Raw genomic sequence first — 12,506 nt, 5'->3', positions numbered from 1 at the left:
GAGTGATTCCTGTGCTCAAGAAATAGCTAAAAGGCATGATTAAAGTAGGGTTTGGGATTTGTGTTTGTGTGTGTGTGTATTTTCCATTGCTGTATTCTGGAACTAGAGCTCTATACCTGATGGGTGAGATTGGAGCTACTCAGTCCTGCTGTAGCTCTCACCTCAATGTGAGAAAACAAAACACAATCACACCAGCAAGACATATGCCTTTATTTAGATGAACTTTTTTCAGAATGCAACCTAACTTTTGAGTCAGATAACCCAAAGTGTCCAAACCTCTTTTCACTGAACTAGTTTACTCCAGAGCAGGCTCGTCCTGAAACAATCAGGCAGAACCAAGTGCTCATTGGGCTGCTGTCCCATGGGTGGGAGAACATAGAGATGATGGGGGGGACGTGGGGTGGGGGGTCTAGCACCAGGAAGTACTTAGTGCCATTGGCAAATGCTTCTGCAAACAGCTGCAAGCATCTAAGGAGAGTACTTGCCTTCAGAGCTGAGGCCATCAGACTCCAAGCAAAGCTCTCACTGCCCTGTGGCTAGCCAAAGCAGACAGAGGCACTTGGCTCCATGTGGCACAGGGACAACACAGCTCTCCCTTCCCCATTCCTTAACTGAAGGGTCAGGCTGGGCCTGACAAATGGACAGATGCCCTAAGGCTGGGAGGGAAGTGAGTAGAGGAGGAACAAGACTGATGAGGTGCCTGGAAGCTTCCTGGGGGTGCAGCAACTGTGTCCTTTGAGGTAAGTGACTTTAGCTTTATTGGGTGAAATTGAAATCCTGAGTGATCCTCCATGCCTTGCATGCGGCCAACTTGGTTCAGGCATACATGGTGAGCTGCAGCCACTGCAAGAGGAAGTCCCAAGATCAGAATGCACCTGAGACAAGAAAGCCAAGCCCTAAAGATCTAAAGGGTAGAAGAAAAGGCCAGTCCTAGCATGCCAGACACTGGGAAGATTTCCTGAGAAGCGTCCTTTCCACAGATCTCCCCTAGAAAGTACAGATTTTCCAGCATAAAGCCATAACTGAGACTGCCTTAGAGCCTTCCCCCAGTACGCGTTCCCCATGACCACATCCTGCTGATCTGTGAGCTTCCCTTTATGTTCCTTTCCCATCCCATCCCATCCCTCCACCTCAAATTTTAAAGTGCAGGGAGAGTGTAGTTTCTGTTGGGCTTTACCTCGAGAACGTTGAGTTTGATGATACCGTCCCCATCCTTATCAAATGCGTTGAAAGCTCCTGCTCAGAAGAATGCACAGGCCAGAGGCCAGTTACAGGCACTACCCCCACCCCCCCATGACTCCCAACCACTCCACCTTTTCTTAAGAGGGCCACATGCTCGGTGCTGCCCTTCAGCACAAAAATAGGCCAAAGTATCACCAATAACTGTCCCTTGCCATCCCATTCTGACCCTGAAGAGGGCCTTCACCTTTGTTCAGCCTGAATTGAGTAGATTCGGATTTGTCCAGGTTCATATAGTAAGGTCAGTTAGTGGAGATTCCCTCCGCCACAGGAGAGGGAGCAGGAGGGGCACAAGAGAGCAGAAGGGTAGCTGTCCACTTACTGAACATGCCCTCCAGCCTGACAAAGCAGCAAATAAAACTGTCGAAGTCAATGTTCATGTACTTGTCTGCATAGCGCATGGTAATGATATCGTAGAGCTGGTTGTTGAGGCGGAAGCCTGTGGGGAAGAGCACAGGAGAGGAGGAGATAGGGGTGAGTCCTCAGGCCTGCTTGCTTTCTCCTTAGAACCTCCTGGTCACGCTGTGGCCTAGGAGAGGAGAACAAGAAGCACTTTCTCATCCCTTTCTCTGGTAGGGCCCCAGTGGCTCAGTCCTCCCCTCTCATCCCTGCTCCTACCACCTCCCATCCGCATCCTGGCCACCCCATTTATTCCCCATACCTGCATCATTGACTGCATTGCGCATCTCATAGCTGTTGATGGTGCCAGATTGGTCTGTGTCATAGTGTTTGAAAATTTTCTGCCAATAGAAAATTTGAGGACACAGGTCACGCACTCAACCTCTGAATCAATCCCTTCCTCACTCCCACCCTCGTTCTCATCCCACCTGCCACGTCTTAATCTTCTTCCAGAGGTGATGAAACTCGTGCAGGTTCAGTCTCCCAGAGCCATCTGTCTGGAGGAAGGAGGTCAGGGCTACAGGGCACATAGCAAAATCCTCCTGGCTTGGGAGCAGACCTTCTGGGGGGTTGTGCAGGGGAGATCCTCTATAGGAGGGCTTTGCCCAGGATATCCACCCTTGCCCTGACCTAGTGTTTAACACCCCCCTCCATGCTTCCCTAGTCAGAATCAGTGCCTGCTCTAGAACCCGGGGAATCTTTCTCTAAGGACCACTCTTTGGGTAGGGCCTCAGAATCCCAGGCCTGAGGTTGAGAGCAGGGGCCAGTGTTCTCCCAACTGTGCTTCCTCCAACAGCTCCTTAAAGACCAGCAGCCCAGGAAGTTTAGCGCAGGGCCTCTTTAAATCTTTCCTTGAGCATGAATTTGGGCCCCTCTGCTTGACTGGGCCCCCCTCATTGTTGCCCTAGCCCCGGGAGACTACACAGGGGCTGCCGACAGGGCTGGGAAAGGGCGGCAGGAAGGATACGTCCATGAGAGCGATCATGCTACGGCAGGACTCCAGCGTGAAGCCTTGTGTCTTCAGGTCCTTATCTAGGAGGTGTGGAGAAGAGTGAGGAGCTGCCTTCAGATAGCTGGACACACACCGCCCACCTGCCCCCACAGAATTAAGCTGCTCACGTTTGTTCACAACTCTGTTAAGGATGTTCTTGAGCTCATCTGCACAGATCTCCATGTCCTGAGGAGGAAAGGGGAAGAGATTCATGGTTCAAGAGTGCAGCAGCTGATGGAGCATAGGCTTTGCGAGTCAAATCCCGGCCGTCCATGCATGTATAGTCCATGACAGGGCTGTTCTGTCCTGAGGAAGCTGGGGCTTTTCTGAGGAAGACACTTCAGCTGTCTAGAAAGCAGTGGGCAGCTCAGAGCCACCCAGTGGGTGTGTCGGTCTAAAACTCAAAGACTTCACTTGTGGATTTCTGTGCTACGCTCATATACCCCATTTCCACCAAAAAACAAAATGACCTCCACTGAACAATAATGAAGTAACTGACAAATTGAGCAATTCATCAAGGAGAGGAGTGTCCGAGTGAGTCAGAGTTGGAGGTACTCACATCGCCTGCTATCTGCCTGAAAATATTCCGGAATTGCTTCTGTTCCTCACTTTCCTGGTCAGTATTGCCGGGCTCTGGCTGTGGAGGCACAAAGGAAAACTGATTGGCAGGGACCAGGGAGATGGACAAACCCGAGAGGAAAGTTCCTTCTGGGCTGAAGGAGCCAGGGTGACTAAACCAGCCATAGGTGGCAGCAGGAGCTGGGTACAAAGTCAATGCTCTTCTTTTCTTGGTTGAACCTACTGATCTGGGGTGAGAACCATCTAGGCCCCAACGACCCTTCATTCCATACCTCCCCAGCCTAGCCAGAGGAGGTATATCAGCTGTGCAGACACTTAGACAGCCCCCTTGGTCCTCTTCCCCCATCCACCAGCTAGAGCCCTCTCCTCCTTTTACAGCCTGACCATCCCAACCAAACCAGCCCGAGCAGGACAAAGTGGACCAGACCAATCTGATACCTCCAGCCATTTCTGCCATCAAGGCCAAATCCTCAGAGGACCCTCCTCCCCTCCCCACGCCGTTGCATGGGCACCACAGGACAGAGATGTCTCTGGGTTTATCTGGAATCTTGCCTGTTAGTCTCACCTCCTATATACTTTATATGACCCCCTGTCCTCACTCAAATCTAACACGGTCCCCTGAGCTCTGGAGGACTCCACTCCTGGTGTCACCCCCCACTTCCCACTACTGTTCTTTATCTTCCCCATTGTTAATGACACCAGGAAACAAGCTGTTCTGTCTCAAGCTGTGTCTGTCACAGGCTTTGCATCCCTCTTCTTTTATCATTCTGGCTGGATGGGCTGCAGCAGGGAAGCTCAGCCCATCCTTCCCAGGACCAGCTTGGTGTGGCAGCCAATCCCAAGACATTCATCCAGCAGCACCCCAAATTTTAGGAGAATTTGATGAGGGAGAATGTCAGTGGGACAAACTTAAATCTCTAGATGTTAAAGGGACACCTCACCCCTATGGCCCCTCCAACCCCTATGCACTCCAAGAGCATAAGCCTCGGTTGTGTGCAGGCCACCCCACTCATGCACATGCTCAAAAACCTGTGGGGATTTCTCTTGCTTATCAGGGCTTGTTTTGTCTTTGCCCTCCTCTGTCTCCTGGTCCACACCCAGCTCCTTGTTGCTGTTTGCTCTGTCTGAAACGAAGATGATGGGCTGGAGAGAAGAGGGGAGTGGGGAGAGGGCAGGAAGGAAAAAAGGATTACTGGCTGAGTGGGCATGGGAAGCAACCTCTCTCCTGGAGCAGCTTTGTCCAGTGAGGAGGGAAAGAGCAGAGCTGGGACTTCTTGAACCTCTGTTCAAGCTCCATCTCTGCCCACTGACAAGCTGTGTGACTTGAAGAAAGATGCTCGGTCTCTCTGGACCTAAGTTTCTTATCTCCTTGTAGAGTTATGAGGATTAAACATGGTAGTTAGTACATGTGAAAATGCTAAGAATCCTAAAAGCAGCATGGTAGAGTGCAGTGATTTTCAAGTATTTTGTAGATTTTTTTTTTTTCAAATGGAAACCTTGTTCAAATTAAATTTCCCTGGAAGCTCTAAAAACAGAGCTTCTCTGCTTAATGAAGAGGGCAGAGCTCTTTTTCTTTGGCACCCCCACATCACCATGGCAGCTACAGAGGCTTCTTCAAGGAACCTCTAGGACTTGGCAAAGAAAAGAACTGATTATCTACATTGTCACTGAGTGGGGTCAGAATACTTGACTGGAGTCCCAGCCATGCCCCTCACATGTGAAAAATATCCTCTGGCCTCGGTTTACTCGTCCATTAATGGGGGTGATAAAACCTGCTTTGCCCTTTCCATAGGGCTCTTGTGGGGATCACACAAGATACTGAATGTATAATTGTACTGGAAAAACATTTAAGATGCCCAAATATAAGGGGTATTTGCCAGATATGCTCATGCAAGTGAGGAGAATGTGAAAGGGTGGAGAGTGGCTGCCATGCTGTGGTGGCACTGGTTGGGGTATACATCCCATAGGGAAAGCCAGAGGAGGAAGGCAAGGCTCCTGTCAGTGGTGCAGAGAACAAAGGGGCAATCAAAGTCTCTCAGTGCATAAGAGTTCCTGAGGACTCTGAGTTCCTGTTTGCCTTTCCATACTGTTCCTCTAGGGCAGCACGAATGGACAGACCCATGAAGAGAGCTTCCCCAGCTTTGGCTCCCAGCAGGCCCCAAACACCTTGGCTTGCCCTGCTTTCCAAGCAAAGGGTCTTGTTCAAGTAACTGATGCCTGCAGGGAATCTCAGAGCAAGTGTGGCTAGCAGTCTGAGAGGGGAACTGTGGCCATGGGGCACCCCTACCAGGCACACATCTTGAGGCCCAAGCATGGGCCTGGGCCACACAGACCATGGAATGTAAAGGTCCAGCACCGGAGAGCTGAGGGCAAGAAACATGGGTTCAGAGCAAATACGATTTCCAATTCAAGTTTCCCCACTCATTAGTTGTGTGTCCTCAGACAAGGACTTCTGAATCTATCCTCATCTATAAAAGAGGGATCCTGACAGCACCTACCTTGTAGACACTGTTGTAAGTGAACGCAATGTATATTTTACCCCCAGCACAGGGCCTTAATATACATTTGGTGCTTGGTGAATGTCAGCTCTGTTCTGCACCAGCACCAATGCTTGGAGGACCCCTATGATGGATCCTTCCAGATGCTGTCATGAACACTAACACCAAACCTTGTCTGATGGCCTATGGCTATTGCTCCATTGGCATGAGGATGCCCAAAGGTCAGTCATTTCTGGATGGCACTATGGGTGGTCAAACCAAAGTTGTAAAAGGGTTAACATTATTGTAGGCATTACTGCCCTGGAGACCATTGGGGAAGTTATGAGGTGAAAGGAGCAAGGATGGGGTTGATCGTAATCTCAAGTTCCAAAATTACACATAAAAGCTTTCCCCTGAGGCCCCAGAGATGCTCTTAGCATGCATGGTTAGCTTTAGTGATGATGTCCCTGCAGCAGAGTGGTCTTAACCAGGACACCCAGGAGGGAAAGCTCCTCAGGTTGCTCTCCTTATCTTTCCCCCTGGAACCAGTCAAGTTGAGCAGCTCCTCTGGGGCCATGCATGTGAAGCTTCTCTTCCCCTCTCCCCTTTCCCATCTGGACATGCACAGCAAGCAGAGTCCATCAGGGCCCATGACTTTGAGGGGCTTAGTTCAGAGAGAGAGGTCACTGTCTAGAAGGGAGTTGGCAACCTGCTTCACCTGGAATAAGAGCCCTGGCAGTGACAGCCCCCTCTGGGTGTCCTCTGCCACATCCTTCTCCAGAAGGCTAAGGAAAAAGGAGTAGGGAGCAGGCAGGGAAAACAAGAGGAAGAAGGAGCCATCCTGTCTGCAGAGTAGGCACTAGTGTCAGAAGACAAGGCCCTCCCCCCCGCCATGGAAATCCTCACACAACTCTGTCTCTGCTCCCTGAGGACCAGGGCCCGTTGCCATTCCCACAAGAATCAAGTCTAAGCTTAGCTTAGTCACACCCACTTCTGAGAAAGAAGAGGTTCTCCTGTGGGTTTTTGCCGGACCCCCATGTCAGGCCCATTTTCACTGGTTGGCCATTCTCCCTCTCTCTTCTAAGTGGGCAGTAAAGTGTGGTGGTTCAGAGAACAGACTGCGGAGCCAGACCTCCTGATTCCAGGGTGACTCTGCCGCTGGCTGTGTGGTCTTGGGTATGTTAGTCAATCTGTCTGTACCTTTCCTTCCTCTGAAAATGAAGGTAATCATAGTACAGGCATCCCTTGCTTTATCATGCTTCGCAGATACTGCATTTTTTTACAAATTGAAGGTTTGTGGCAATTCTGTCTTGAGTAAGTCTTATCAGTGCCATTTTCTGAACAGCATTGTGCACTTTGTGTCTCTGTGTCACATTTTGGTAATTCTTATGATATTTCAAACTTTTTCATTACTATCTTATGGTGATCTGCAGTCAGTATTCTTTGATGTTACTACTACAACTTGCTGAAGACTCAGATGATGATCAGCATTTATTAGCAATAAAGTATTTTTAATTAAGGTACGTACTTTTTTTTTAGTTTTAATGCTATTGCTCACTTAATAGACTACAGTATAGTGCAGATATAACTTTTATATGCACTGGAAAACCAAAAACTTCCTGTGACTTGGTTTATTCTGATACTCGCTTTTTTGCAGTGTTCTGGAACTGAACCCACAATATCTCTGAGGTCTGTGTGTGCCAATCTGATAGAGCTGTTGTGAGGATGGAGAGAATCCACGGAAAGCACTTACAAGAGTGGCTGGCTCATAGCCTCCACTCGGCAAGTGTAAGCTATCAATGCTCTGCACCCATAGCTGCCTGAGGAGCTCAGGGAAGGAGGTGAAGGGCTGGGGAGAGGAGGCAGGTCCAGTACATGCCTGCTCACTCTTACACACTCACACCGCATGCTGTCTGCCCACTCACCCTGTTACACCCACCTTGGTTTTTTTCTTTTTCTGCACAGAAAAGAAAATAATAAATGCAAGATAAGTGAAAAATAATAAATGCAAGATAAGCAAATTCCCAGAAAAGCCAGTGGCTTTTGGCTTCCCTGTGAACCTGGTCCTCAGTGTTGGGTGAGGTTCAGAAATCTGGGTCATGTGGAGCCAAATCGGCCTGGAGGGTATAGGGAGAAGAGAATTCTCCAGGCCCAGACATGGGCAGCTGATATGGCTTTGCTTTTATAGTCCACTCTGCTATTGGTCGTGGCCAAGGAAGGGAAGCTTCTGGGAGATGTTTTGTAGTTTTTAATTAAGTTGGTTACTAAAACACCCCAAAAGTGGCTCACCTAAACTGGCCTGAAAATGAATTTTATTTGCTTTATAGAGTTTTTGGGTTTTTGTTAAAATTAGAAGGTCAGGGCTTCCCTGGCAGCTCAGACGATAGAGTCCACCTGCAATGCAGGACACCCAGGTTTGATCCCTGGATTGGGCAGATCCCCTGGGGAAGGAAATGGCAACTCACTCCATTATTGTTGCCTAGAAAATTCCATGGACAGAGGAGCCTGGCGGGCTACAGTCTATGGAGTTGCACACAGTCAGACACGACTGAGTGACTAACACTTTCACTTTCACTGGCCGCCTGCATGGACCTGTGACCCCCTGTGACAGCAATCTGAGGAGCTGAGAGCAGCAGCTCTGCATCCCCAGATTGCCACAGTCGCCATCACGCCAGTTGTCTGAAGCCAAGAGGACTACAGGCAACTGTACCTGCACAGGGACACCAAAACCCTCACACGTGCCTGCTCTGCTCCGTTAGGTAACATACAAATTCAGGTAAGCTTTTGAGTTTGCTGCACTTGATAAATACGCTACAATGATTACCGACATCCAAAAGATAAGAATAGCACCAAATGCACTTAATACTAAAACCAATGTCTGTGATAATTCAAAAGGCCCTTGGGGATCTGCCACTAGCACAGGGTCAGGATTAGAACCATGAGTGTCACTACCCAGAAGACAATTCAGTGGGGGTGTTTGCTGTCTTCTTATTGGCCCAGGACATACCCACAGAGCACAAGGGACTATTTATTCACCAAAGCCCGAAGTCCAAGGCAGTCGTAAGACTCCTCTACATGGAGACTCCAGCAGACACCAGCTCTGTGCTTCTAACCCTGGGCCTCCCACTCCCAGGGACAGGCCTCAGCATGGGGTGGGGGAGAGAGCCTGACACCACGCAGAGAATCTGGTTGTGAGTTCCAGCCTTGCCACTTAAAAGCTCTGTGAACTCAAAGAACTTAACCCCACTGAGCCTCTGCTTCCTTACTTGAAAACCAGGGATAATAACTTTATTACATGTCAGAAACCTTTCAAGGATCAGAGAGATGACACATGTGAGAAGTACCTTGAAGATGTAAAACGTATGAACAACAGCCATTTAAGGGCCTGTGCTATGCTAGACCCTTCATGTACATGATCTCATCGATTCAAACCTCACAAAAGCCCTGTGAGGCATGTATTATTAATATCACCCCTATTTTACAGAGTAGGAAACTGAGTCAGAAGGGTTACATAACTTGTCTAGGTCACTGAGCTGGCAGGTGGAGGACCTGGGTTTTGACACTGACTCCAGAGCTGGTGTAGTGCTGCTTTGTTTCTGTGTGAGATTCTAACTCATAAATCTAGTGCTGGCAGCAGCTGCTGTCACCCCTTCCTGTGGCCTTGGTCCCTCCCTCTAATTGTTCAAACTGCTTTTCCTTCTAGGACTCTCCTCTGTCCTTCCAGCCCCTAGACTAACTAAATGGCTCCAGGACACAAGTCCCATGACTTCAGGCCGTGCCACACAGAAGTTGCAGTAACACAGAATAAAGGCTCTGCACACCCCAGACCCCTGTGTCCTGCGGCTACCCCTCCATCACCCGCCCATTCCCTGGCCCTTTGCACATGTGAGAGCCAAACCACTCACCACTGGCCGATCCACGGAGATTGTATTCTCAACTTCCCTGTGAGGAACACAGACATGAGGGGGTCTCAGCATCAGCAGGTGCAAGTAGGAAGCAGGGGGCTTCTGCTCAGGCCACCTGGCTTCTCAGGGCCACATCTGGACTGACCTCAAGAGGACCCCAGGGACTAACATCCCCTACCACAGGTGCCATTCCCCGAAGCCAAGTGCAGTCACAGGGCTTCTTTTTGGATTTGTCTAGGTTTTCCCAGGTGCATGACCCAGCCACCTATTCATGGACCTTATGCTTCTTTTAGGGACAGAGGTCAAAGTGGCAAGGGCCGATGAACTCATCTCCAGTGACAAAGAGGGCAGGATGTAGCCTTGCTGGCTTTCCTGGTCACCGTACCTAAAAGTTCAATCACCCCTCAACTGCTCCTATCCTTCTTCCCACTTTATTTTTTCTCCTTATCACTTATGTAAATCTAATATACTCTATATATTTTTTCCTATTACATTGTCATCTCATGCTAGAATGTTAAATTCCATGAAGGCAGGGATTTCTTTCTGTTTAATTCATTGCTCCGTCCTCACTGCCTAGAAGAGTGCCTGGGACATAGCAGGTGCTCAGTAGCTATCTGTGGGATGAATGAGTGGGTGAATGGATATAGGGGAGATGTTCCCAGTGGCGTGGGAATAGGGGAAGAGGTCCTGATCAACAGGACTCCTGGAGGAGACCTGTCCGGCTGTCTCACACCTCCAGTCTCTGTTATGGGTCATGTGGGCCCCTAGGGACAGGTGGGGAAAGCCAGGCTGGGACTCACTCAGAGAGGTTCCTCTTTTCTGAGAAGACCCGGAGGATGAATTCGCCCTCCTGGTGGGGCTCGTAAGTGGAGGGCACAATGACGTACTCGCTGGGAGGCAGGCGGAAGCGCTCGGACACCTCCCGCATGTTGATGTAGGTTCTGCTCCTAGCCTTGGAGGCGTTATACAGGAAGAAGTCCTTCTGCAGGTGCTGCTTGTTGCCATGCATCTGAGGAAGTGAAGAGCCCAAGGAACCTCAGCCCCTAGGGAGGGACACCCTGTCCTGCTCACAGTCCTCCTCCAAGGGGTCCTTCTTCCCAACTCCCTGGTCACTCATTTCATAGTCATGACCTACCAGCTTTCAATTCCCAAGGCCTCCGATAGTTCAACATCCCTGGAGCTCCCTACCCCATATCCTCTTCCTTTTCTGCTGTGATCCAGAAGTGAAGGTCAAGTCTGGCATCCCCCACTCAGGGTCACTTACCAGAATTGCTGCTGCTCAGCTCCAGAACACCTCTGGACTGGGGAAAGACCCCAAAGAGGCAAGGGGGTCGTGGATGGGGTCTGAGGGAGGTGATTCCTCCACCCTCAAAGAAGGTGATCAGTCTCACAATGTGTCTGTGTGATTCTGTGTGTGAGTGTGAGCAAGCATGTGAATGTGTGATGGTCTCTGGTGGGCAAGGGAAAGAGCACGTTGTGGGGGTGGGGGTCAGGAGGCCATGCAATAGCCTGAGGACCTGCTCTGGAGTTAGGTAAGGTGGGCCAGGCCCTCTCCTATCACAGTCCTGCCCCCAAACCCCACAGGAGGCGCCCTGATGTGCCCCAGGTGGACACAGGACCCTGGTAACGCTGCACACACTGCTGGCTGCTCCACTTCTATACCTCTTTGGGAACCTTGGGGAGAAACAGAAAAGGAAGGTGCTCAGATTTTGTGGATTTCAGGTCTTAATGGGGATGGAAACTCGCCAAAGGGCATGCTAGCAATGGTAGAGTGAATGAGGGGCTCTGACTCCCCATGTACCTACCTGGACAGCCCCAGTCCCACCCCTGCCTCCCCTAGGTGGGTTTTTCCCCCACTGGTTACAAACTTCTAAGAGGTTCTGACACAAGTGGGCCTGATATCAGGAGTTTGCCGGGCACTGGATATTGGGGAAGCTGGGGAACCCCTCAGGAAGCCCCCTGAAAGCCTCTTCCCTAAAAAGGTGGTCTGAAGCTCATCAGGGACGGCGCACCTCGTAGATGGCGAAACCAATGGTGAAGAGGTTAGCCCCCAGCTTCCGGTCCTTCCTCCGGTTCTTCTGCATCAGGGCCACCAGGAAGCTACAGATAACCTCGGAATCATCGGGGTCGTCATCCTCCTCTAGGAGCTTCAGACGGTACTGTGGGTTGGTCCAGAAAGTGTCTGTGCCCCCCCAAAAGGAATTGCACTTTCAGATCTGCCTCTCAGAGAAAGGAAAGGACAGGAGATGAGATGGAGGGAACCTATTCATCTCTAGCCTCCTCATCTACATGCTCAAATATGTATGAAAAATAAAAAAGATCCTGGCATTTGTTTAATTTGGTGTGTGTGTGTTGGGCGGGAGGCGTTTATACCTTTATACAGATGGAGCTCTGCTGATTAGCTATGTGGCTCCTCCTTCCTCTGTGAATTTTCATTCTCTGTCTTTGCTGATGGCTTCACTTTTCTCACCTGCTCCTTCAGTGTTACTAGTCCCCTGGGATTTGGTCCTGGGCCTCTTCTCTCACCTCCCTAGGCTGTCTTATACACTCCTACTTTCTAACTGCTCCCTACATGCTCTTGACTCCTGAGCTATAGATCCCAGCTTCAATCTCTCTTTTGACTCCTTCCCATCATCCCTTCTTTCTTCCTTCCCTCCTTTCCTTCCTGTTTTCTTTTCACCCTTCTTTCCTTCCACAAATACATACTGAGCCCCTATCATAGAGCCAAGTGCCATTCTTATCTGTGCATCCAGTTCTCTTTCACGCATCTTCACCTGGATATTCTACACATGCCTCAGACTTCCCATGTCCCAAAGTAAACTCCTCTGCAGAAGCCCACAATCAACTCCGTCAAAAACAAAAAACCTATTTTTTTCTCTTGTGAGTTTCATGTTCTGTCATTGACACCATCTACTC

General features: G+C 49.8%; 1 protein-coding gene across 18 annotated transcripts in view; it reads right to left on the bottom strand.

Annotated features, from left to right (window-relative positions):
• Positions 1 to 191: 191 nt before the first annotated feature.
• The window catches only part of CAPN3 (calpain 3), a 50,383-nt gene continuing 38,068 nt past the window's right edge, over positions 192 to 12,506 (bottom strand). For 3 of the 18 annotated variants that reach the window (XM_081507883.1, XM_081507882.1, XM_081507884.1), the window contains 12 exons: positions 11,603 to 11,772; positions 11,253 to 11,264; positions 10,391 to 10,599; positions 9,591 to 9,627; positions 3,189 to 3,266; positions 2,758 to 2,815; positions 2,606 to 2,670; positions 2,067 to 2,135; positions 1,901 to 1,979; positions 1,562 to 1,678; positions 1,178 to 1,236; positions 192 to 843 (listed from right to left, as the gene is read on the bottom strand). In XM_081507883.1, the coding sequence (XP_081364009.1) occupies positions 817 to 843; positions 1,178 to 1,236; positions 1,562 to 1,678; positions 1,901 to 1,979; positions 2,067 to 2,135; positions 2,606 to 2,670; positions 2,758 to 2,815; positions 3,189 to 3,266; positions 9,591 to 9,627; positions 10,391 to 10,599; positions 11,253 to 11,264; positions 11,603 to 11,772 (980 nt within the window). In that variant the 3' untranslated portion in view covers positions 192 to 816. Of the gene's footprint in view, positions 844 to 1,177; positions 1,237 to 1,561; positions 1,679 to 1,900; positions 1,980 to 2,066; positions 2,136 to 2,605; positions 2,671 to 2,757; positions 2,816 to 3,188; positions 3,267 to 4,225; positions 4,352 to 7,624; positions 7,643 to 9,590; positions 9,628 to 10,323; positions 10,600 to 10,854; positions 11,265 to 11,584; positions 11,773 to 12,506 lie in introns of all 18 variants that reach the window. The other 15 variants (XM_081507881.1, XM_081507876.1, XM_081507887.1 and 12 more) reach the window with 15 other exon arrangements.

Source organism: Giraffa tippelskirchi, chromosome 7 (genome assembly GCF_054371585.1).
Source record: "Giraffa tippelskirchi isolate mGirTip1 chromosome 7, T2T-mGirTip1v1.2.pri, whole genome shotgun sequence".
Classification (NCBI taxonomy): Eukaryota; Metazoa; Chordata; class Mammalia; order Artiodactyla; family Giraffidae; genus Giraffa; species Giraffa tippelskirchi.
This window is presented reverse-complemented; position numbering and strand designations above follow the sequence as displayed.